The 25557-nt window shown below is 55.3% G+C and overlaps 1 protein-coding gene across 1 annotated transcript in view; it reads right to left on the bottom strand.

Moving 5' to 3' along the window:
• Positions 1-3818: 3818 nt before the first annotated feature.
• Positions 3819-25557, bottom strand: part of LARP1 (La ribonucleoprotein 1, translational regulator) — a 53432-nt gene continuing 31693 nt past the window's right edge. The window contains exons 9-19 of the mRNA XM_078881089.1: positions 25339-25504; positions 23158-23339; positions 22124-22618; positions 19924-20047; positions 16803-17014; positions 16080-16186; positions 15369-15532; positions 14690-14834; positions 14124-14233; positions 11780-11907; positions 3819-11080 (exon numbers count right to left, since the gene is read on the bottom strand). Of these exons, the coding sequence (XP_078737215.1) occupies positions 10691-11080; positions 11780-11907; positions 14124-14233; positions 14690-14834; positions 15369-15532; positions 16080-16186; positions 16803-17014; positions 19924-20047; positions 22124-22618; positions 23158-23339; positions 25339-25504 (2223 nt within the window). The 3' untranslated portion in view covers positions 3819-10690. The remainder of the gene's footprint in view (positions 11081-11779; positions 11908-14123; positions 14234-14689; positions 14835-15368; positions 15533-16079; positions 16187-16802; positions 17015-19923; positions 20048-22123; positions 22619-23157; positions 23340-25338; positions 25505-25557) is intronic.

The following is a 25557-nucleotide window of genomic DNA, read 5'->3' as shown; positions in this document are numbered from 1 at the left end:
AGACTTGTGTTGCCTCCGAAACGTCGCGATTTATTATTTTATTTCTATTTGTTTTTATTTTTTACCTACGTGACTTTACCGAAAAACCTAAGAGTATGAATCCTTGCAGTCACGAAAGCTTCAAATCTAGAACACACAACAGACCCAGCCAGTGGTGCCACTCACAACAGACCCAGCAGCCACCAGGCGCACCCACAGTAAACCATCCAGCAGCACCACACCCTCAGGTGGAAATTCGATTGTGGTACGAACTTTTATTCAAACGGCCAAGTCAATTCTGACATCGCGCCAAAACGGCCGCAGTACAATTCCGCCCTTCCCGTCCATTTCAAACGAATCAAATTGCCGCGTGTGGCTCCCAGACCGTGCGATGCCGGAGTATGCCAGCTCAGAGGCGATTGTCTGCGTGTCGTGGTCCCGATCTAGGCTCTTGACACGTGGGCCAGGCGACAACGGGAGGAGGCGCTTTTCTGCAAGCCCCGATGAGTCAAACAAACCCCAGGGGGGTGGGGGGGGGAGCTGAAAATTTTCGCAAGAGCGGAGCGGCCAGGAAAATCGGGCTGCGAGCGCGATCCGTCGGATCATTATTTGAAGTAGCTTATTTTTTTTTTTACATTTCGTGGATAACGTCATGTTAAAAGGTGTTGTGTTTGTTTTAGCGTTGTATATTCTGTGTACTCTATGAAATTGGCGTAATAAAACCACACGGAAAAATAATATCCTGTTAAAAGTGCCTATTTACTGTACCGTACTTACTACTCCGATCTCGAAGATTCTGCATCATGGGGTGATGTCCGTAGCACCACCATGCTCTTGTTTCAACACAACCACCACTCGTGTTTGATGATTGCCGCACTGATACAGCCTTTAGACCAGTGCTCTCTGAATTACACGCAACTTTTCGCCGGATTGCACGGTGAATATTTAATGTATCTATAGCCGTAGTTATTAGTCATGAAAGATGTGCACACACACGTACGTAGTGTATAATGTACCACATATATTTGACACTAAAATCAAGCATTAGCTACTTTTCTTGGCCACACGCCTGGTGCCGATCGCCGGACTGGGTCTGCAGCCTTAGGAGCGGTTTTTGGCGATTTCGCCGGATGGGCCCGGGACCACTGGAAAATCTCGATTTGAAGTTTTCGTGACTGCAGGGATCCATACTCTTTGGTTCTTTCGGTAAAGTCACGTAGGTAGAGAATTAAACAAATTAAATCACGACGTTTCGGGCGCAACACAAGCGTCCGTCATCAGGTATAGAGGCTATATATGGCCTCTTGTCACAGCAGCCCTTTTGCCCACTTCAGCAATTGTTTCTTGCTGTGGTTGTCCCACCTGATGACGGACGCTTGTGTTGCGCCCGAAACGTCGTGGTTTATTTTAATTCATACCCACGTGACTTTACCGAAAGAAGCAAAGCGTGTCCCTGGATAACATTGGAGGCAGCCAGACAGCCGCGCGCGCCGGATAATCGATGATTGACTGTATTCACCCAGGCGGGTGAAGGGTAATCGATGTTGGGGGGGGGGGGTGGAGGCGTTGGCTTCCGTAGAATCGACTTGTTTGTGTGTGGCCCCCTCTCTGCAACAGAAGCCGACCGGAGCGTAATGAACGCTCCCAACGCGGGTCAGTTTAAGACGCAGGAGGCTCAAGAACCAATGTCATTCATAATAGGGGCTTTTTTTTTGGTTGGAACGCGTAAATATGTGTCGTTAAACCCGTCACCATCCGACACAGCCAATTAGTAAAGGTTTGTCACGTAAACAGAACGTGGCCAATTCGTTACTAGTACAGCACACCGGTGTGTTGGAGAGTATTTTACAATCAGAGTACGACGTTTCGCCGGTAATTACAACCGGCATCCTCAGGCGGCAGCCAGCCACACATCTGGCTGCAAGCGGCCAGATATGCGAGCAAAACAACATTTCGGCCAAAAATTTGACCTCGGCTGGGTTTCATCCCACGCGCGGAGTCAAACCCTCGCGCGTTGGAACTGTCCAAGCGATTTCCTAACAAGCGGCGTCCTCTTGAAGGGGGCAGCAAGCCAGCGAGTACGAACTTCGCGGGGAGGATGAAGGAGGGGGGTGGTGGTGGTGGTCTGCCTAATGTCTCCACGACAATCTCCAACTGTGCACGCCCGATGCGATAGCAAAGTGCAGTTCGTCAGATGCGACGGTGCATTGCTCCAAGTTCTCACGTAGGCAGGCAAATCGAAGGTAGCCACCTTAATCGCCACAGGAACGCGTCTTCTGTTGTACTGACCGTGAAAAAATAACGTGATTATTGAAACCGCTGCGCTCAGGTGTCAGTTCTACCTACCCATTAAAGGGCACCACCACGGTGGCGAGATTGTTTTTTGGGTTGGATCGCGTAAATGTGTCGTTAAACCCGGCACCACCCGACACAGCCAATTAGTGAGGTTTGTTTTCACGTACACAGAACGTGCTAATTCGTTACTAGTTCAGCACGCCCGTGTGCTTGGAGTAAATCCACGTTACAATCCGAGTACGTTTACAGTAAGTCTGTGTAGGGTGGTGGTGGGTTTAACGACACTTTAGGGGCCGTCCATAAATGACGTCACGCGATTTGACGATTTTTGACCCCCCCCCCCTCGTCACACGGTGTCACAAAAAGTCAAACCCCCCCCCTCAAATGACGTCACAAAGATTTGCGCCCCCCCCAAAAAAAATATATAAAAAATGCTTCAAATCGCTTCAAACTATTGTCATTGTAGTGCGTATTTAATGTGGCGATGCATTCTGATGTTGTAGAAGAAAACATTTATTAAAAAGTCAATTTAATTAAGTAGAACGTGTTTATATTTATTTAAAGTTTCGCATTTTGACGTGACGTCACATTTCTCAACCCCCCCCCCCCCAGGTGCGTGACGTCATTTATGGACGGCCCCTTATATTTACGCGATCTAACCAAAGACCTACATTATGGATATTGTCGCGAAAGCCTACGTGTTAAACTGTCCAGGAGATGTTAACTACCTCGCCTGGTATACAAGAGGTCGTGGGCTCAATCCCGATCCTGAGGCCTGCTGCTGTATATTTGGAGTTTGCGTGTCTCTCTCTCACCGTGTTCGCGTGGATTTTAAGTCCGGGTCCTCCGGTTTTTCCCCTCCACATTTAGAATCAACATCATGCATCTAAGAGTGTTTGGCTGCGATACATGTCCACGTTATGATGATGAGCCCACTTCGTTGAGCTCATAACTTGTGATGGCCAAGGTCGTTTCTGGAAAAAAAAAGCTTTACAGCTCAGTGGGGCATTACCTGCTAAAATAAAACAAAATTCGTTTGTAGTTTAGTTTTAAAGGCCCGAGGCGTGCAAACTCAAACCACAAACTGGCAGCAATAAACTTTCACCATTTTCAAAAGTGTTTATATATTTTTAGTTGTTTTTCTTCTCATAACTTTCAGGCAGTACGACGCAAATCTTGCTCAATGGAACCAACACACGTCCATCTGCACAATTCGGGAGGGGGGGGGGGCTTGCAGTCTGAAGCGCGTACACATCACTACCACCGCCGACTCCCATCCTGCCGCGATCCGCCTACCCCCCCACCACCACCCCCACCGTCACCCCCTTTTGGAGGCCCAAAAGCAGCGCCCCATTTTGAACAAACATCCCATTCGCGGGACAACAAACGCGACAAATTGAAAGTGGCGGCAGTGGCAGCGTTGGGCAGCAAGGCCGAGCCAGGAGCAGGGCCAGGACGTGACCAAGCATCAGAAGGCCCCCCCCTCCCCTCTGGCTGCGCCGTAAAGAGTCGGCCACAGGGGAGCGGATGAGCCCCCCCCCCCCCCCCCCCGACACTCTCGTGGTGAAACGTCAAGGGCCGGTGGAGGCCCTAGACGGTCCAACGCCACCGTTCACGATGGGGCGCATCAACAGCACCGCCGCAACAGGGATCCTGAGTTTAGAACTTTAGATGAACGTCGTGGGTCTCTTCTCGTGCCCACGGGACCGTCATGGCGAGTGCCCGCTCGTCGACAGGGCCAGGCCCTTGTCAAGGTTGATGTCGCACTTTTCGGTGGACTCGGCCATCGTAGTAATAATAATCCTCCTCCCGAGGTCGGATAAATACGAGCAGAAGACGAGCAGACCACTTTGTGGTTGGAGGCAAGGGAGTGGCCTCCGCCACAGGCAATTTGCGAGTTAAATCTAGAATTAATTTGCGAGTTGCCACCACCGGCTCCGAGGCCGCGCCGATGGCGCCGTGACCGGTCAGCCCGCGTGCGAGCACTGCCCCCCATCCGGCACTGCCCCCCATCCGGCACTGCCAAGCGCGGAAGACTTCAAAGGGCGCGGAGGACACCACCCACGCGGGGGTTGTATTTTTTGCGCACAGCTGAAGTCGCCAAGGTTTGTTTTTTCCTCGGTGGGGGGTGGTGGTGGGGGGCCCTAATCGGCTGGATCCTTGGAAGGACGTTGGAGGAGCGCCCGCCGGTCGCTTCCGTGCAATCCGACCGTGTGGGGGAGAGGGGAGCGGCGATGGAGACGCGGTGGGTGGGGGTCCATACGACGAATGGGCGCTGGATGAACGCAGATCCTGAACGCGTTGGTGGGCGTTGTTTTTTTCTTCTTCCAAACCCTTCGTTCCATCCACCCCCCCCCCCAAACAAAAATACGACCACAACGGCGGTACGCGATTGGTAGGCGAGAAAATCGAATATATGTGTGTGTGTGAAGTTAAAATCGTTCAAAATAAATAACCCGACCGTCCGATCACATCAGCACTGCGGCTCAGGTGGGCAACAGTGATCGTAAATGGGCTGCCACAAAAATAATAGATATACTGTTCTAAGGCAGGAATAATGTACACACAGGCGACACAGATCACCTGTATAGCCTTCAGACTTTTGGGGGCAAGTGCTGTTTAGCGAGCACAACGACCGCCACCACGACGCTTGTGCCAGGCTAGGTGCACGTTGAGTCCACGTGAAGTGTCGAACGTCCGCTGGCAGGTCACTGGGCAGACCCAGATGCCACAGGTCGACTGACAAAGATTACTGGCTGATGCACCACCTGTGCCCCCTACGGTGCCAACTTGCTGTGCTTTAGCCACCCGCGCTCCGCTCGTTGTTGTGAGCGTCGCTCCTCTGCCCTCCGTTGTTGTTGGAGGGCGACTGCCTCAAACTGCCCAGCAGCGTCCTTCACAAGCCTCCTCCACAGAGGCCGATCTTGACACCGCTGGTACCAGTCATCGGCAAGTCCACTCAGCTCCACGTCCTCCTGTACCACATCATTCCATCTCTTCTCTAGCCCGTGCCGCGCTCGTTTAGCCCCCTCGATCCGGCCAAACAAAAGCTGTTTCGGCATGCGGTAGCTGGGCATGCGGGCTACATGACCCAGCCAACGCAGCCTTGCCTGCCAGAGGAGCTCACCAACGGGACTTTGCCCAGATCTTTCAAGTATTTGTGAGCTCCTCACACAATGCAGCCTGGTTAAACCCAGGATGGATCGTAGGCAGGCCAGCCTAAATGTTTCTAACCGGCGAAGATGTTCCATTAGGGGGGTCTACGTTTCGCAAGCGTAGAGAAGGGAGGGAATGACTGTGGCTGAGAAGACCTGAAGCTTCGTGCGGAGCGACAGACCAGGAAGCTTCCACACAGCGTCACGCAACCGATGAAAAGATCATGCCACTCGACTGATTCGGAGTGAGACCTCTGCTGTTAAACCGGAGCCGATGATGAGCACACTGCCAAGGTATAGGAAACGCTCCACAACTGCCCTCCAAAATTTAATGGCGACACACACACAGTCACACGCACGTCAGTCACACGCTCGCACTAAACTACCGTGTCCTCTTTGTAAACAAGCCACAATGTACTGGGGCTTCACCAAGGCGCTGCGGTGAACAACCAAAAAACGAACGCATCCCAAGCGAAAGAGGAGCGACGAACCGACCGGTGGGCCCCCAATGGGCCCCGTGGCTCTCTCCTCCGTTCCTGGGGCAAAGCCAAAGCCGGGCTTGGGTAGTTCCCAGGACGAAGCGACCGCCACCGCGCGGGGCAGCAGATTGGCACTCCCCGAGGCTGCAAGGGTTACCGTGGGCGGCACCGACGCTGTCCGCTGTTGTGCTGTATTTCTACGGTCCCCCCCCCCCTCTCGACGCGTGACCGACGTGGAGGGAAAAAAAACACGTGGTCGCGTAAAACCCTACGACCCGCACCGCGTCGATTTTCGGAAGGGGCCGTCGCGCGTAATATCCAAACGGAGGTCTGGAGGGGGTGTGAAGTCTCAAGAACGCGGCAACATTTAAAGAAAGAAAAAAAATCACCTAACTGCTCGTACAAAAAAACTATTTTTGAGAGATGCGAGGTTTTTTTTTGTCAAGGAAGGATGCAACCTCAGAACAATTCTCTTATTTTCTAGAAGATGCATGCGTAGGGGTGACCCAGCATCGTCCATTGCCTGCCTTGCCGAGAGCTTCGTTCATTAGAGAAAGGTAATTTGAAGTCCCCCCCCCCCCCCCCCAGGATTGCCGGACATGACCTGTCCCCAGTGACACCACTGTGGTTATGAATGTACTGTACATATTAAACATGTTAAAACTATACTGTGACACAAGGTGCATTGCGGGAGACGGCACTTAAGCCGCGTCACGACACAAGGTGCATAGTGGGGACACGCCGGGGAATTTTAAAACATGAACAGCCGCGCTTGGTCCAGGAAACGCTTCTTATAACGACTTCAGAGGAAAATCGCTGCAAATTATAGATTTTTTTGTACAGAAGCCAGTTTCAAAACTGCCGCACTCGCCACGGAAAAATGTAAGCGGCGCTTGGGCACGACAACATCGCTCAGCAGGGACGGCGGGCAGTGGCCGAGACGAAGGAAAGGAGCGGGAGACGGCCACAGGTGCACGCGGCAGCAGGCAGCCAACCGGTCGCGTCGCACCGCAGGGCCCAGACAGAGCTGGCGACCGACTGAAGAGGCCCATCCTCAAAAGATGAGCGCTCACAAAGATGATGCAAATAAAATATCACAGATGTGCCCGAGCGAGCGCGTGCAGTTGCATCTTCCTGTCACCGCACTCGCCATCGGTGACCCGAGGGGGGGGGGGGGGTTGAGAGCCGGTGGCCCACTTCTAGCGGTGGCCTCCACCCGTCGCGATCGCCAGAAACGCAAACTCTCGTGCCGCCAGCGAGCGGTAGAAACGAGTGTCGTCGGTGAGACGAACCCAGGTGCGATGGGTGGAGCTAAATGCCGACAAAAAAGGGGCCCTTTTTGTAACGGCCACGTGCAGATGGGGGGACGAGGTCTTCGAGTGGATCGCCTCAATGTCGCTGGCGCTCGCTCAACGGAGGAGGAATAGCAAAACGACACCAACTCTCTCTCATGAAGTCCTCTTGTCGCGGCCGGTGGCAGCAGACCTCGACAGTGGCATGGCGCTGATGAGCACACTGCTGCCGCTGCCGTCACGCGCAAGGGGATAGAACTGTTACACTTTTTTTTATTTTACCAGGTCAGGCCCACTGAGCAATGTAGCGCTCTTTTTCCCAGACCAGACCTGGCCATCACAAATGATAGCTCAGCCAAGTGGCTTCACGTCGTGTGGACATTTATGGCAGCAGCCAGATACTCCAAACGCGTGACGTCGATTCTAAATGTGGAGGGGAAAAAAATCCACGCGACCACGGGGAGAGACACGCAAACTGCAAATATACAGCGGGCGTCAGGGTCGGGATCGAACTCACGAACCCCTGCATACCAGGCGGGGGAGTGAACATCTCCTAGCCACCGTGGCGATAATGTCAAACGGGGATAGATCGTATCGATCGTGTCAGATGATCGCCGGCGGAAGCAAGAGCACACGAGTTTACGTCCGTGCGTGGTTGGCTTGGTATCCACTCCCGGCTACTCTCGTAGAAAAGTCTCCTGCGGTCCCTCCCCTTTAGCCGTGGCTCAAAATTGTCGGCTTCGCTGAACCCCAGCAATCTGAGCCCTTTGGAGGCCCAGGTGGTTCTGCGACAACCACGTTGCGTTCGACAATCGCCAGTTTCCATTTGTCGTCGAACGTCAACATGTATTTCAAAAGAGGGTTTTCAGTCGTTATCTCTCCAAGAGGAAAACAGCGATATCATTACGATGCACAGATTAGGCAGAACAGAAGCACCCCCGGTATTGCTGTCTTACGGGTCGGCCGCAATGGCAGCGATGCAAACACCTTGTTGAGCAACGAGACGTAGATCAACGTGACGCACACGACGAGGGCGAGCGACCACCTGCCCGAGAAACTAAAAGTTCCGTTCCGTGTGTGCGTGTGTGTATGTGTGTGTGCGCGCGGTGGTCAGTCTAACGCGCGGGGTAAAATGACCACGTGGATCGAGGGAGACTGAGAGACAGGCTCGCACCACGGGCCGCGTGGCACCGCGGCATCGCAACCCTCACACACACAGCCCATCACAAGTCTCTCGGCGGTGGTCGAGTACGAAAAAAAAAATGATGAAGGGCTGCTGATGGATCTGTGGGAGGTCTCCGGGCGCTTGTATCGTGCGTGGCAGCACAGGGGGCAACTCTCCCCGCCATCGGAATGTGGACATTTTGCTCACTTAGGTGGGGACAGCTACCAGCGGGGGGTAAACACGCAGCTACGGCAGAGTGTTTAGGCGGTGGACACCGCACCAGGGTCCACGTGATGGGGGGCCCCAGGAGCTGGGCCGCAAAGAGAAGGCGGGGGGGGGGGGGCGGGCGGCCGCCGCCAGTCCAACCAATGCCACGGTGGTCGCGTCCCCACATTGGGTCAGAGTTCCGTCCCTGCGTCCATCCGTGCATGCGTCCATCCATCCGTCCGTTCCGCGCCGTCGCCAGCAAAAAAAACAAGCGACAGAACGCGGGGGGGCGGTAAACGCGGGCGGGGGGGGGCGGGAAGGGATAATCGTCGTCGATGGGAAGCTGCAGCTTGGCGAGGTTCCCTTGGGAAACGCCGCGTCGACGTCTCTGCCGCCGCACCTTGGCGGAGGGGGCTCTCTGCTCGCAGGGAGGCGTCGAGCGGAGGCGCTATCGCGATGTCTCGAGTGCCCCTTAAACCGGCCTCACAACAACGCCGGCGGTGGCGGGGGAGGGCTGCTGCGTGTGTGGAAGCGTGTGCCCAGATTTATTTTTATTTTTCTTGCCAAAAAGAAACACACTGGGGGTGGGTTTTCAAATTCAGCCGTCTTTGTCGGGGCAGCGGCGGCAGCGGTGTCCCTCGTCATGTGGCCGCTCGTGGTCACGGTGGACCACGTTCTTCGGAGGCTGCGCCGTCTTGCCGTCGGCCAAGAGCGCTCCCGTGAGCAGCGCCAATTCGGCACCCCCCGCCGCCTCCTCCTCACCAGCCCGCGCAGCTCCCCCTCCCCCGCGTCTCGGGTCGGCCACGTGAACGTCACCCCCGCTCCGCTCCCACATCCCCGCGCTCCTGCGTGCGTGCGACGAACCTTCTTTCGCGCCGTACGTAGCCAACGGCGTGCGCTCTCGCTCGCGCGGCAGGGGAAGCTTGCTTCCGGCAGCAAAGCACGGCCCGATGTGCCGAGGCCTCGAGCGACCTCTGGAATCCGCGGTAAACGCGATGTCCAAATCGCCCGAGCCCTGGAAGCGATGCCCTTCACCTTGGTGGGGGGGGGGTCCTTATCAGCCGCGGCCTTGGCATCGTCCCGACATCTGAACGGAATTATTGTTTTTACGTCTCGCTAAAAAAGCAAGCCTAACCTCGCAAATGTGTTTTTGTTTATCCTTGCCAGGGTTGGCATTGAAGTGAAGAGTGAACATTCCTTACAACCTTGGCTTATAAAAAAAATGCTTCATATAATCATCTCGACGTACATAGTCATTTGAAGATAATTTAAACGCATTTGCAGCAGTCGGGGAAGACTTGGATATATTAGTTAAGGTTTTTTTTAGAGTTTTCCCATCTCTATTTTGTTTTTAGGTAATATATTACTCCGCTTTTTAAACTTCTCTGCGCCCGAGGCATTTTCGTCGTCACCGGCAAGACTCCACCCCGAGTTAGCCGATGTCACCTGACATCAAGCGCACCACCCGCCACCGTGAGCACGGCGCCACCGGGTTTGCGCCACCCTCAACCGCAAGGCACGGAACGGTGCGTTTGCTCCACCGCCGAAAAGGAATCCCGGGCACGTGGATCTGTCGAGCGACGTTGAAACAAAACACGAAGCACTCGAGCGGGTCGCAAGCCAAATTTTCCTCGTCCCCTCTGCGCGACGTTCCGACGTGACGCGGAACGAAGGGCCGCCCCCGTCGCCCGCCCGCCGTGGCCACTCCGTCGTGCGCCGGTCGAGCCGCTCGTCGTTGTAAAGCGGCGAGGGCGGGAAGGGCGCGAGGGGAGGACGGAATCCGGCGCTGACGTGCAGTCGGGGGGCGGCCGTTTGGCCCGCTCGCGTCGAAAACGAGCCGGGTGCCAAGCAAACGACTTCCTACAACGGAGGGGGAGGAGAAGCTCTTCTTGCCAGAATTGTTCCCTTTTTTTGTTGGTTGTCCCGTGTCTGTTTTTGTCCCCATTTCTTGAATTTAACAGCCGCATGCTTTCAGCTTCACAGTACGTCCGCTGGCGGGGGTGTTCCCCCCCGACGCTTGCAAGCGCGTCATCGCCATCGCGGTCGTCGCGGGACGCCGAGGGGCAGGACGCGTCCCCGACTTCTCCCGCTCCCGAGTCTCCCTTCCGCGCAGCGCAGCTACAGGGGGGTGCCAGCTGCGGCGTCGGCGGTGGCCGCGATGGCTCCAAGTGCATTCTGGGATCGCGGCGGCGCATCCCGTCCCGGGGCCCGGACGGTGACATCGGCGGCGGCGGCAGCGGAACTTTGTCGGGCGGCGGCGGCGGTGGCGGCGGTGGTGTCGGCGGAGGGACGATCGGCCGCTCGCTGCGACACCGCCGTCGTTCCCACCGAGCGGGGAGCGCGAGCGGCCCCGGCGCGGGCGCCGCCGCCGCCCCCACCAGGGCCCGGCCTGGCGCCAGACGCCGACGCCGACGACGCCCGCCTGGCGGGTGCCTCCTCCGCCGCCGCTCCGCTCGGCGCCGGCGGTCCAGGTGGTTTCCTTCGGCCGCCCTCCTCTCCGATGGGGGGCTGGCGGACGAAGAGATAAAAAGGTTTCCTTCGTTAGTTCGCTCGTTTGTTCGAAGACGCGGCCCAAAACACGATAACGGCTCGTGGGTTGTCGATTGCGCACCGCACGCCATTTTCTTACGGAACAAAAAGGTAATCGAAAGTTCTGGCCCCGTGCCCTGCAGAGACATCAATGCGTACAACTGCTGCACTTTCCGTACGCTCTAAAATAAACACCTATAACGTTCACAAGCAGATGAGAACCCCAACGAGACAAAGTAGACCGTGGTCAATCCGCTGTTGGATGAATCCATCCCAATGCTGTGTGCATCACACGGCGTTGCCTGAATGTGATATTACACCTCACCGGTCAGTGCGTGCCTGGTGATGGGAGGGGAAGGGTGATGGAAGGGAGGGGGTGATGGGAGGGGGGGGGAGAAAGGAGTGGAGGTGGAAGGGTTGCTCAGGACTGGTTCAAATGTCACGCTCATCGTTGATTCGAGCCGTGGCTGGGAATCCAACTTAGCAAAACTGACACGCGTGCAAAGGCCCCAACGTGTCCCAAACAAGACTGGGCCACAGAGCTTGGCCCGATGGTTGTTGTTGCCGCCGCTTCTCGCCGCCGTCCCGAATCTCAGCGAGGAGTGCATGCGCCATAAGGCCGGCGTGCTCCTTTTGACTCAGACGCTCCCGCCGGCGTGTCAGGGGGGAGGCTCTTACCACCACCCGGAAGTCCTCCAGCCTCTTGAAGCTGCGCAGGTACCCCTGCAGCCGCGCGTCCGTGTCCACGTGCTTGGCCTGGGAGTACTTGAGGTAGGCCCAGAACTTTTCCAGTCCGTACAGCTGGCCTGTACGCACGCGGGGTGTGTGTGTGCGTGTATTCGAACACACGCACGATACTTAATAAAGGTGTTCGGGGTTAGATCGCTGTGAGTATAAATGTGTCGTAACCCTCCGCCACCCAATACAACCGGTAAGGTTTGTCACCTAAACAACGCGTCAATCAGCTTAAATAGACGCTCCAAGCCTGGGGTGTGTCATTCAGACTCTGTCTTCTCGACAGACCTGTTCTCCACCTGAGGACGGCTGCTTGCGTTGTGGCCGAAACGTCGTGAGAATTATTTAACAATGTTGTATTTGTATTATTTTATTATTTTCATTCTACGTGACTTTACCGAAAGAACCAAGAAGATAGTGTATAGTAGTGTAGTATATAGTGGTGTAGTGTATAATATATAGTCGTGTAGTGTATAGTGTATCGTAGTGTAGTGTATAGTAATGCAGTGTATAGTGTATAGTAGTGTAGTGTATATTGTATAGTAGTATAGTGTATAGTGTAGTGTATAGTAGTGTAGTGCATAGTAGTGTAGTGTATAGTAGATAGTAGTGTATAGTAGTGTAACTACTTCAGCCCACCGGTGTGTTGGAGAATAAATCATCGAGCAAACCAGCATCATGGAGCAATTTGTGGATTTACTCCCCAACACGCCGGTGGGCTGAAGCAGTTATACTAAAATATACACTATACACTACTATACACTATACACTACACTACTATACACACTACACTATACACTACTATACACACTACACTATACACTACTATACACACTACACTATACACTACTATACACACTACACTATACACTACTATACACACTACTATACACACTACACTATATACTACACACTACTATACACTACACACTACTATACACTACACACTACTATACACTACACACTACTATACACTACACACTACTATACACTACACTACCAGTACCAATTCAGACAATCACTGGTGTTGTTGGCCATAAGCGGGAATCAAACTCGGGTCGCCGGGTTCGTAGTGCAGCGTGCTAACCGCTACACCACCGCACACACATACAAAGATCTCCCCTTCAGTCATACATACTGCTGGGGCAAGTGCTGTTAGCGAGCACCTATTAAGGCCGGCATGGTGCACTAGGGAGTGGTGTGGTAAGGACCACGCCCGGCCGCATTTGTCTCTCCGACACACTGCACCACGTACTCGTATACGGCCGAGTTGAACCATCGGCGGCCCAGCACCGGTTCATGTATTCCCCAATGATCTTACCCGCCGACCAGGAATCGAACACAGGTCACTGGGTTGATAGCGCAGTGTGCTAACCACGAAACTACCTCTCCAGCACACTGCCTGTCTTCACACACGTGCGCACATGCAGTCACCCCGTGCAAGCACGCACAATTATCTGGCCAACTCCTTGTGAGTGCCGTGAGCAGGCACTGGAGGAGCTGGGCGGTGGTGGGGAGAGGTAGCAGTTAGTGCGCTGCGCTACGAACCCGGCGACCCGAGTTTGAGTCCCGCTTACGGCCAACACCACCAGTGACGATTATCTGAATTGGTTCTGGGCTTCTCCTAATGGGAGCGGTAGTGTAACCGCTAGCGTGCCGAGCTATGAACCCGGCAACTGGAATTTGATTCCCATTCACGGCCAACACCGATGACAATTATCTGAATCGGTTCCCGGGCTTCCCCTAGGCCGACTGAAATGAGTACCAGGTGCGATGTGTAAACGTCGCCACTGGGGAGACAAAGGCGGCCGGGCATGGTGCTGGCCACCCACCCCCTCGTGTGCCGTGCCGGCCTTCACAGGCGGTGCTGCTCGCTAACAGCCCTTGCCGTTACAGTCTGTGAAGGCTACGCGGGGGATCTTTGTCCTTGGCGGCTACGCTGCCGCACGTGGCTGCACCATGGAGCCATGTGAGTCGACGGGTCGACAGATCGTCGACTCGATCCGTGGGCTGGACATGAGAGTAGACCTGGAGCAACAACCCCCACGCGCGCAAGAGGCGGCGGCGACGACGACACGCCGGGGAAACGTTTTCCCGCTCCCAAGGCGGAAACCACACACGGGTGCACACCTCTCGTCACGCCGCCCTCTCCATGCCAGGCCACATGCCTCTCAACCCCGCCGGCCATGCCCGGTGACCCGCGACCCGGTGACCCGCGACCCACAACCCGCGACCCGTGACCCACGACCCGCGACCCGCGACCCGCGACCCCGCCCCAGCAGCGCACCTGCTTCGTAGTCGCGAACCGTCTCCGCCTGGAAGTCTTGGAATATTTCCACCCGGAATTTCTTCTCCAGCCCGTAGCTGTAGAACCTGAAGAGGCACTCCAAGCCGTACCTGCGCAAGGAGCCACGGAGCGGGTGTGGGCGGCACACGGGGGACGGGGGTACGAGACAAGGCTTTGAATCGCGTAAATATTTACACGATCTCACCCAAAAAAACAGTATTATGGATATTTTTTTTAAGAGATCTAGCCCAAAAAAACCTGTATTATGGATATTTTTTAAACCATCTAACCCAAAAAACCTGTATTATGGATATTTTTTAAACCATCTAACCCAAAAAACCTTTATTATGGATTGTTTTTAAGAGATCTAACCCAAAAAACCTGTATTATGGAACATTTTTTAAACCATCTAACCCAAAAAACCTTTATTATGGATATTTTTAAACCATCTAACCCCAAAAACCTGTATTTTGGAAAAAAAAAATAAACCATTTAACCCAAAAAACCTTTATTATGGATATTGGTCGCGAAAGCCTCCTACGTGTTAACATTTTTTTAAAGAGTACCTGTATCCCTCCCTCGCCTCCTCCAGCGCCAGCTGCCGGAACTCCTCGTACATGCGGCGGTTGAAGTGGTCGCGCAGGAAGAACGACCAGAAGCGGAAGAGCGTGTTCATCTCCTGAGACTGGCCCACGCCCAGCCGCTTGCGCTCTGCAACCCACACACGGCCACCCCGTTTCTTTTCGACCTCTCCCCATCAAACTACGCACGGATGATGTAGATAGTTTTAGCCCCCGGTTCCGTGCACCGCTTCCCACGACAAAGTTGTCCACGTGCCACAAGCCAGGAACCACCGCTCGACGCTATCGGAATCGCCGGCACCGCCGCCGCCGTGCCCGGCATCACGTGCGTACGTACGCACAACTTCTTTCGCACCGTACGTAGTCAACCGCGCTCATCGGAGGTGCGGGGGAAGGACAACAAACTAAACACAACAACAACAAGCAGCAGTTCTAAAGCAATGAGCTTATCAATCTAGATAATTATTTAAAAGTGCGTAGCTCCAGTGGGCTTCCTAATATCGCAAGGAAGAGAGCGTTCCAGACGGCCGAAGAATTGCATCTGTTCGATGGGCAGCCAAAAGCTGCCGCGCCGTCGCCGCTGTGAGGATGGGAAGCCGCCAGCGTGCGGCTGCCCTGCTGCCCGGCTGCCATAGCAGGGTTGGGATCCGCCGGCGGTGCTCACCGTTGAGGCACTTGCGGTGGTACTTGTGGTAGACCTGCTGCGTGAAGCCGCTGTCTTTGAGCAGCTCGTGAGACGGGTGTTGGAACTTGGGCAGCGACTGCGGCGTGCCGCTCTGGCTGCCCGTGGCCGGCGTCCCGGCGCCGTCCGCGGGGCTGGCGCTCGCGCTGCGACAAAGACAATGATCCCCCGTGTAGGCTTAACGGACCGTCGGGGCAAGCGCTGTTAAGCGAGTAGCACCTATGAAGGCCGGCACGGCACACGAGGGGGATGGTGGCCAAAGCCACGCTCGGCCGCCTTTGTCTCCCCAGTGGCGATGTTTACAACACACCGCACCCGGTACTCATTTGAGGCTGAGGCGACCAAGGGGAGGCCCGGGATCGGTTCAGTTAATCCTCACCGCTGTCGTCAATGACCGGGAATCGAACTCGGGTCGCCAGGTTTGTAGTGCAACGCGCAACTCGAGCGGCACAGCCCTGGGCAATGACGTGACCTTGTGTCTATGGCCCTGCGACCCCGCTGCGACCCCGCTGCGACCCCGCTGCGACCCCGCTGTGACCCCACAGTGACCCCACAGTGACCCCACAGTGACCCCGCTGTGACCCCACAGTGACCCCACAGTGACCCCACAGTGACCCCACAGTGACCCCAGAGTGACCCCACTGCGACCTGGCTGTGACCCGGCAGTGACCCCAGTGACCCCCCTGGACGTACCCGGCGGCCGAGCCTCGTGGCAGGTGCTCGCGCGCGTCCATCACCCAGCCCACGTGGCTCTCCAGCGGTGGGTTCGTGCTGTGCCGCGTCTTCTTCTTGCGAGGGGTCTGCGGCGGGGAGGGAGGGAGTTTATTGTGAATGTCACCGTAGAGAGACGGCGACAGGCTGGGGGAAAGGGGGGGGAGGAGGCCTTCATCCGTCAGCGGATCGTCAAATGACGGCCGATGATGAAAGCTTGTCGTGCGCCTTCCTGCACCGCAGCCTCAAAACAATTGCAGCCTCACGGATATTTTGGGGAGCCACACACCGCTGGACGAAGGCATCCTCACGCCTCGCCGGTCGCGGGGAGGAACGCGGCCAGCGGAGCGTGCCGGCACGTCCGCACGTCCGCACGGACAAAGCTCCCCCGTGGAGTCTTAACGGGCTGTCGGGGGCGATCGAGAATCTACGAAGGCCGGCACGGCACGCGAGGAGGGTGGGTGGCCAGCACCACGCACGTCCGCCTTCGTCTCCCCCAGTGGCGATGATCACTACATACCGCTCCAGGTACTCGTTTGAGACCGAGTAGAAATAGGGTGAGGCCCGAGACAGGTCCAGATATTCGTCACCGATGTTGGCCACGAGCGGGAATTGAACTCGGGTCGCCGGCCTCGGAGCGCAGCGCCAACAGCAGCGCCGCCGCTCCCCACCACGTCCGCGACGCGCTGGGCGCCGCTGCCCCACCTGGTTGTCGATGGCGCGGCCCTCCTTCACCACGGGGTAGAAGCGCGGCGTCTTGCTGGGGTCCATGAGGCGGGGGGTGCGCGGGGTGCGCGGTGTGCGCGGGGGCCTCCTGGCCGGCGACTCGGGCACGGCCGTGGGGAGGGAGCGAGCCAGGCCGGGAGATGGGGGCCCGGCGGCGCCGAACAGACGCGTCGCCAGCTCGTCTGTGGGCGCTGCGGACGCCAGCACACGTAATACTTTAGTATAAATACATGTTAATTTCGATTCATACTTTGTTTTTTCTGACTTTATGTGAAGGCAAAAACACAATTTTTTTCCGTTTTCTCATTGAAAATAGGTAAATTTCTAATTATCACTGCCCTGGTCAAAGTTTGTGGGGAATAATAGCCATTTTCTGTACTTTTGAAGCAGACGCAATTAGGAATAACACTTACTACCCAGGAACAAATAAAAAAGTGTTACAGTGTTATCAACATCACTGCCACCACGGCCTCCACTGTTATCACCGCTGCCACCACCACTACCACAAATAATCACCGACACGACCGCAATGCTACCACAGACGCCACAGACAGGCACGCATCAATTAACGCTCACGGTTTATCGTGATTGGGAGTTGCGTTTGCCTTTGTTTCTCTTTACCACCCCGTTTGTAGTCTTTCCTGCTTCTGAGGTCTCCTTTGTGCAGTTTTAATTCACTCCATTAGCTTAAATGCAGCGCAGAATTTTAAACGATTCCGCCTTCTCGCACGATTCGATACACGCACCGCTCACGTAAGTGTCGACTGCAATGGACGAACAAATGTCGCCACGTGTCTAATCACAACCGTCACCACCACCGCTAATACTGCAACTGGTACCATCAGCACCAGTGGCCACCATCGCCGTCACTCACCAGCACCACCATGACTACCATTACAACGGCCGCCATTCGCCACCGAGTGGCGGTGACATCACCACAGCGCTCGTGCCAGGCTACGTGCACTTTAAGGCCACGTGAAGTGTCGAACGCCCGTCGGCAGGATGTCACGATACAGACCCAGCAAGTGCCACGGGTTGACCGACTGAACAGACTGGCCGATGCACCACTTGTGCCCCCTACTGTGCGTTTTAGCCGTCCGGCACTCCGCTCGTTTTTGTGAGCGTCGCTCCTCTGCCTTCCGTTGTTGCTGGAGGGCGACTGCCCCCAATTGCCCAGTAGCAGCATCCTTCACGAGCCTCCTCCACAGCGAACGACCTTGACACCGCTGGTACCAGTCATCGGCAAACGACTACCATTGCCACCATTATCACTGCATCACCGCTGTCGCCATTAACACGACCATCTTTTTCGTCCTTTTTCAACCATTCTATCCTGGTTGTTGCAACCAGCGTGACGTCATGGGTTCATCCGCGGGGAAAAAAAAGAGGCTCAAACTCATTGTATTTCTGTGGTCTAAACCAAGAATCCGATTGTGAAGAATCCGTTTGGATCGCTCGCAGAGCAGAGCAGGGCAACCCCCTTGCTGTTGAAGAAGCGGACATCACAGAGCTACTACTTGCACCCAACAAAGTGCTGCCCCCCCCCTGCTGCGTGGAGGGTGACATTTCATCGCAGGAATCAAACCAATAAATGGTGGTACCCCGGAGATCGAACTTAATTTGTTCCAGAAGGCCATTCGAACACCGAATTAATTTTCCCCATAAGAATTAATGTTAATGACATTAATTGGTTCCACACACAAGAAATCTCTCATTATAAAGCATTTTTACACGAAGTTTACAGTAATTACATGCATACAAGCATAAAAAAAACAAGAAACACAATAAATAAATGGAATAAATATATGGGATAAATTAAATAAATGAACATTTAACTTCACTACCACTAACCTTCTTAGGAGACATTGTGTATAGATAAACACCAAAAAACACTAAAATAAAGGAAATTCACGAAAAAGTTCAGGAACGGTGTTTTGTGGGTAACTGCACTGGGTGAGAGCTACGTGTTAACCGAGCCTCTCATACGGTAAAACCTTTGCCTGATCAAGCGTCGCGATTGCCCCTTCGACCTCCGAATTTCGTTCGGTTTCCGGGGAAAAAAATGTTCGGAAGTATCGTTCGAACACCGATGTGTTCGAGTTCTGGTGCGCTCGATCTCCTAGGTTCTACTGTGTACAGAGCAGACTCTCGAATATCCGCGCCAATGACGGGGAGGACGGCCGTGGGTAATCAAGAGTCGACTGCATCTTCTTCTTGAACTTAGCAAAATTAAGATGAGAACCGACATTAACGCAATGGGGGGTTGTTTTTGGTGCCCATCATTGGTGACCGTGCCGAGTCCGTGGGGGCTGCTCCCTGCGCTTGAGAACCCACCGGGTGGTGGCCTGCCTGGACTCGAACCTGGAATATCTCAGCTAGGGCCCTGCATCGGTTCAGGTAGCCACGGGTACCCAGGGGTGCCCGCACAGCGGGTCCGAACCGAGCGTGGTTTTTCAGGCTTGCTCTTCGTCAAGGAGCATAAACCAACATCACGGAAAATCCGGCAGCGGCTTCTGGCTGTCCAGAAAATAAAGACGGCGGTCACAGCATCATCGCGCGGCGCTTTCAGATGCGCTTCTGCGGCCGTCTGGAACGCTCTTCCCTTCCGATATTAGGAAGCCACTGGAGCTGTGCACTTTTAGATCATCATCTAAAATGACAAACTCATTTCTTACGACTGCTTTGTGTGTGCGGTTGGCTACGTACGGTGCGAAACAAGTTCAACAGGGCAGGCCGTGAAGCGAACACGACGGCACTCAAGCGGCGAGCGGGAAGAGCCGATGCCGTGACTCTCGACCTCGGCGGCGGCGGCGCCACCCCCCCACCACCCACCGCCGTTCCCCCACCTCCACTGTCACCACCACCATCACCACCGTTACACCACCGTCGCTACCGTCGCCACCTAACGCTGTCACCGCCACCACCGCCACTGTCACCACCGTGACCACTATCGCTGCCGTCGCTACCGCCACCACCGTCACCAATGTCTCCACCGCGCCTGCTCGCAATTCAACGGCCAGGATCGGCGCGAGCTCGCGACGGCGAGTCGCTGGCAATCGCCAGGAGCTATTCTCAATCCGCTGCTGGACGATGCCGGTACCTGGCTGCTGCTTTGGGGGCCCCGGGGGCACCTCCTGGTAAGGGTCCACGGGAGGCTCGGGAGCCAGGGTCTCGAACTCCTCCTGGCTGATCATCGTGAGCTTGCGGAAGTTTTCAATCTCTTGCTAGAACGGCAAAGATGAAGATGGCCCGTGTAAGCCCGCAACAGACTACAGGAGCACCGACGCCCTCCACTCACTCGCTCACTAGCGCATACGATCCACAACACGCACCCTTAAAACAACACTTGCCACACGCGACGCACTCGCTCACATTCCTCCACCAGCTAAATGTCACGGTGCTCAAATTGTAAATGTCGTGGGTGGTTTACTCCTCCAACACACGGCCGGTGTGTGTGTGTGCTGAACTAGCAACTCATCGGCATGTTCTGTTTTGCGTGACACAACCTTTGCTAAATTGGCCGTGTCGGGTGGTGGCGGGTTTAACGACGCGTTTACAGCACCGCTCGCCATCCTCACCACCACCAACCACCACTCACAACATCAACATCACGACAATCACCCAGCGCCACCCGTCCACACCTCGCTGGATATCGCCGAAAAATAGTTTCATAGCTCATCGGATTCCTCGCGTATAAAACAAATACAGTCGATTATCCGGCACGCGATTATCCGGCTCTCTTCAACGTTATCCGGCGGTCTGGGGGCGATCCGGTGAAACCGGAAAAACCGGTTCAAAGGCGGTAACCAATCTAGATTGATTTTAATTTATACCTACGTGACTTTACCGAAAGAACCAAGGAGTATAGGCGGTAACCAGTCCGGCAATCGGCACGCTTGATTTGAGTGTCAAATATTAGAACGGTACATGATACACTACATACACCTTGAACAATGACAATACTGCACGTGTCTACATCTTTCATGACTTATAACGACGGCGATAAAATCAATACAGACGGTGAGATCCGGCGAAAAGTGCGCCGTGTAATTCGGCATTCGCCGGGAGCATTGCTCTCAAGGCTGCATCAGTCCAGCGGTCGTCAAACACAAGTGGTTGTGTTGAAACAAGAGCGTAGCGGCGCTACAAGTGGTTGTGTTGAAACAAGAGCGTAGCGGCGCTACGGACATCACACTGCATGATGTGGAGTCTTCGAGATCGGAGTGGTAAGCACGGTACGGTAAATAGTCACTTTTCACAAGAGGATATTTATTTTTGTCTATTTGTAAGTTGCTTTATGCCAATTTAATCGAGTAAAACACATTTAAAACAATTAAAAACAAAACATAACACTTAAAAACAATATTATAGAAGAATGTTAAAAAATAAGCTATTTTATTTCATGGAGCAGTAATCGTCCCGAGTCTCTGAAATTCTGGCGCTCACTCCCCCCCCAAAGCTGCCGGATAATAGGCAACACTGGTCACACTTTTTCTGGCATAAGGTATTCGAACGGTTGTAATGTAATTTTCGGGTGCTGATTCCAAATCTGGCATCAGTTTTTGGGTTTTTGAGATATCAAATATTGCATTTTCAATAAAAACTGCAGAAGAAAAATATTAAATAAATGTGGATATCTACATAAAATGATATTATAAACACACTATCCTAAAAATACAGCACCATATTTTAACACTAAAGCAGCCACTGACTCGCAACAACTTGCAATCATAAGTGACAGAGTTAATTTCGGGTAAAATCAATGAAAATAGGGTATGCCGATAGCATAAAAATGAGATGTGATAGAGCAAATCTGATTTGGAATCAGCACCCTGAAATTAGTCTAAAACAGCTGCAAAAGTCCAGGCCAGAAATTTTTTTTTTTTGACCAGTGCAATCCACCGGATTCCACCACCAACACCACCACCAAATCATCCACCAACTCCTCCACCAACTCCTCCACCACCACCATCGCCACCACCTCCACCTCCACCACCACCTGCACCGCCGCCATCGCCACCACCAGAAGCCGCCGGATAATAGACAATCCATCATATTCCAATAACGATGCTCGCATCGCCACCGCCACCATCGCCACCTCCTCCACCACCATCGCTACCACCACCTCCGTCGCCACCTCCACCTCCGTCGCCACCTCCACCTCCGTCGCCACCTCCACCTCCGTCGCCACCTCCACCACCATCGCCACCACCACCTTCACCATCGCCAACATCTCCACCACCACCTCAACCGCCGCCACCACCTCCACCACCACCACCACCGCCGCCCCCCTCTCTGACCTTCATCTGCGCGTACTCGGGCTCCATCTCCTCCTTCCACATCTCCTGCTCGTAGTAGTAGAGGCCGTCGTTGATGGCCTTGGCGAGCTCCGACGAGATCTTGGCGCGCGACACGTGGTTGCCCGTGCGGTCGCCGCCGGGGTGGCGCCGCAGGTGGGGCGGCGTCTGCGTCACGATGAGGATCTTGTTGACGTCGCTGTCGTCGATCTCGTAGTCCGAGTCCCAGTCCGAGTCCGGGTCCGTGAAGTGGTTCCGCCGGCCGTCCATCGGCTGCTGCTCCAGGAGCTCCTCGTCGAAGAGGAAGTCGAGCTCCTCCTTGTCGTCGGGACGCTCGCCGTCGCGGTGCGAGCGTGCCTGGCTGGGCGTCTGGCTACGACTCTGATGATGATGGTCGTTCTGCTGCTGCTGCTTTCTGCTGTGCGAGCTCTGGTGTTCGCGCGATCGGGGAGACGTCCCCTCCGGTGACGTTCGGGAGCCACTGCCGCCATCGCCATTCTGCAGGCAGAGAGAGAGAGAGAGTTGACGGCAGTGATTCATTGGCATTGAAGAGCCCTGGGGATTATCGCCACCCGTCGCCCGCAAGGGAAGGTTAGGGGGTTCGGGCAACAAGGGAGAGACCCAGAAAGCGTGGCCGGCCGATTCACTGAAACTATTTGTAACTATTTTTTATTCTACCAGGTTTTAAGACCCACTGGGCTACTGTGTATCTCTTTTTCAGACGTGACCTGGCAAGTGGTGTGGGTGGGGAGGGCGGCGTGGGAGGGGGGAGTGGAGTGGGTGGGGAGGGTGGAGTGGGTGGGGAGGGTGGGGGGAGCAGAGTGGGTGGGGTGGGTGGGGGGAGCAGAGTGGGTGGGGTGGGTGGGGGGAGCAGAGTGGGTGGGGGGAGTGGAGTGGGTGGGGAGGGCGGCGAGAGGGTGGAGTGGGTGGGGAGGGTGGAGTGAGTGGGGAGGGTGGAGTGGAGTGGGTGTGGAGGGTGGGGAGGGTGGGGGGAGTGGAGTGGGTGGGGAGGGTGGTGGGGGTGGCGCGCGTCTCACCGCCCGCTCGCGAGCTGGCGAGGGTCGGTGCTTCTTCTTGACCTCGATCCAGGGCTCCGAGTCGAGGTCTGGCAGGCTGGTGGAGAGGCCGCGGGAGAGGGGGCACAGCGGGCCCCCCACGTCGCCAGCGCCCGACGGGCCGCCGCGGACCGGGCTGGCGCGCGGGGAGCTGGGGGCCGACTCTGCGCACCACCACGTCACCGCCAGTGTCACCACCGTCATCGTCGTCGTCATCATCATCATCATCACCCACGTCATCGCCCAAGTCACCACCAGCGTCACCGTAACAACCATCATCATCATCGCCCACGTCATCATCATCATCACCATCAGGGTCACCATTATCACCCACATCACCACCATCATCATTAAAGACAAACGTCCCCCTCATAGCCTGTAACAGACTGTCGGGGCAAGTGCTGTTAGCGGCCACCTATGAAGGCTGGCACGGCACACAAAGGGGTGGGTGGCCAGCACCACGCCCGGTCGCCTTTGTCTCCCCGGTGGCGATGTTTACACATCACACCAGATACTCATTTGAGGCTGAGTCGGCCTAGGGGAAGCCCGGGACCAATTCAGATAATTGTCACCGGTGTTGGCTGTGAGTGGGAATCAAACTCATGTTGCCGGGTTCATAGCTCAGCACACTAACCACTACACTACCGCTCCCCATTTCACCACCACCATCATCACCACCACCACCACCATCATCATACCCATCAGCAGCAGCATCGGCAGCAGCAAATTTGTCCTCTCAATGTTGGCGCCCTCCTTCACGGCCCTACGATGCCACGTGGACCGAGCTTTTTTAAATGTATTTCACGTGTGCTTTTGGATATTCCCATAAAGTCATATTTTCTCCACAGGGGTCTCCAAGTTTTGGACAACCCTTCGACCACTTTGCCTGGATTGCTACAGGGCGAGTCCCGAATAGAGTGCACTTTTACATCTTCATTGAAAAGTCACGTCTTTAGAACTGCTTTTTGTGTTTAGTTTGTTGTCCATCCCCCGCACCTTCGCTACGTATAGTGCGACAGAAGTTCAACCACACATACATATGTAGAGGTGTAATTGTGTATGGGAGCGGATGGCCAACAAACACAAGGGGCGTGGTTAGGGCCGTACACATAGGAGGTGCTCGCACCGACGTCCGCACCTGCATCCCCCACGGGCCCCTCCCGGGGGGGCCGAGTACTATAAAAGGTGGTGAGCCGGAGGGCTCGAGGTCGAAGTATCAGCTTTAACCAGCGAAGACGGAAGACCAGCTAGAATAGGCCCCGGAGCTTCCCTGGCTCGCTGTCCTTGTAAGGGCTGACCAGGGCAAGCCGGTGGCGTGGGCCCGAGAGCCCAGACTGACGAGCAGGTCTGGGGACTCAGGGTGCCGAATCCCAGCTTGACCAGGGCTGGGACAGGTAGCCTCCCTTAGCTCCCTAGTGGAGGACTTGGGCTTAGGTTAGCGGGGCTTAGATGTTGTGTCTCCCTGTTAGCCGAGTAAGGGGACGTTACCCCTTAGGTCCTGTGTATACTCGCTAACTGTATACAAGTTGTGTTAATAAATAAGTGTGCCTCCGATCCCGTCGTCAAGCCTCCTGAGTACTTACTACACATACATACAGAAGCATAACTTTATGCCAAAGCCTTTGGTTCTTTTGGAGAAAAATCAATATGACCACAGGGAGAACATGCAAACTCCAAATATAAAGGTGTCAGGGTCGGGATCGAACCCACGACCTCGTGTATACCGGGCTAGGTAGTTAACATCTCACCGCCGTGTGCGTAAGCTTGTGAATAAGTGAGCGGGTGCGTACGCAAGTGGATCGGTGCTTGTGTCATGGTAAGGGGGTGCGTGAGCGCGAGTGAGCGAGCAACGGATAACCCACGTGACCGAGCATGCGTCATGTCAGCGTGGGTGGGCCACCATGTGCCAGCGTGTGTGTGGGCCAGCGTGTGTGCGGGCCAGCGTGTGCTTCCCAGCGTGTGCGTGCCAGCGTGTACATGCCAGCGTGTGCCAGCGTGTGTGCCAGCGTGTCTATGTGTGCCAGCGTACGCATCCCAGCATGCGCTCGTGCCAGAGTGTGCGTGCCAGCGTGTGCCTGCCAGCACATGCCAGCATGAGCCAGTGTGCGTGTGCCAACGCGTGTGCCAGCACGTGTGCATGTGCCAGCGTGCGTAGGTGCGCACCTGTGATGACCCGTGCCGCCTGCTTGGGCACGAACTCGGGGCAGTGCAGTAGGAGGGTGAAGTCGGTGGGGCAGCCCTCGCTGGGGGGGAGGGGCCACACCTCGGGGGCCACGCGGCACCGCAGGCGCCCGTCCCGCATCTCCACCACCACGCTGTCCTCCAGCGCCTTCAAGCGGTAGAGAGAGGGAGAGAGAACGAGCGAGTGAGCGAGCGACTTGG

The sequence above is a fragment of the Lampetra fluviatilis genome, chromosome 60, assembly GCF_964198595.1.
Source record: "Lampetra fluviatilis chromosome 60, kcLamFluv1.1, whole genome shotgun sequence".
Classification (NCBI taxonomy): domain Eukaryota; kingdom Metazoa; phylum Chordata; class Hyperoartia; order Petromyzontiformes; family Petromyzontidae; genus Lampetra; species Lampetra fluviatilis.
The sequence above is the reverse complement of the archived record's forward strand: the minus strand, read 5'-3'. Positions and strand labels throughout refer to the sequence as shown.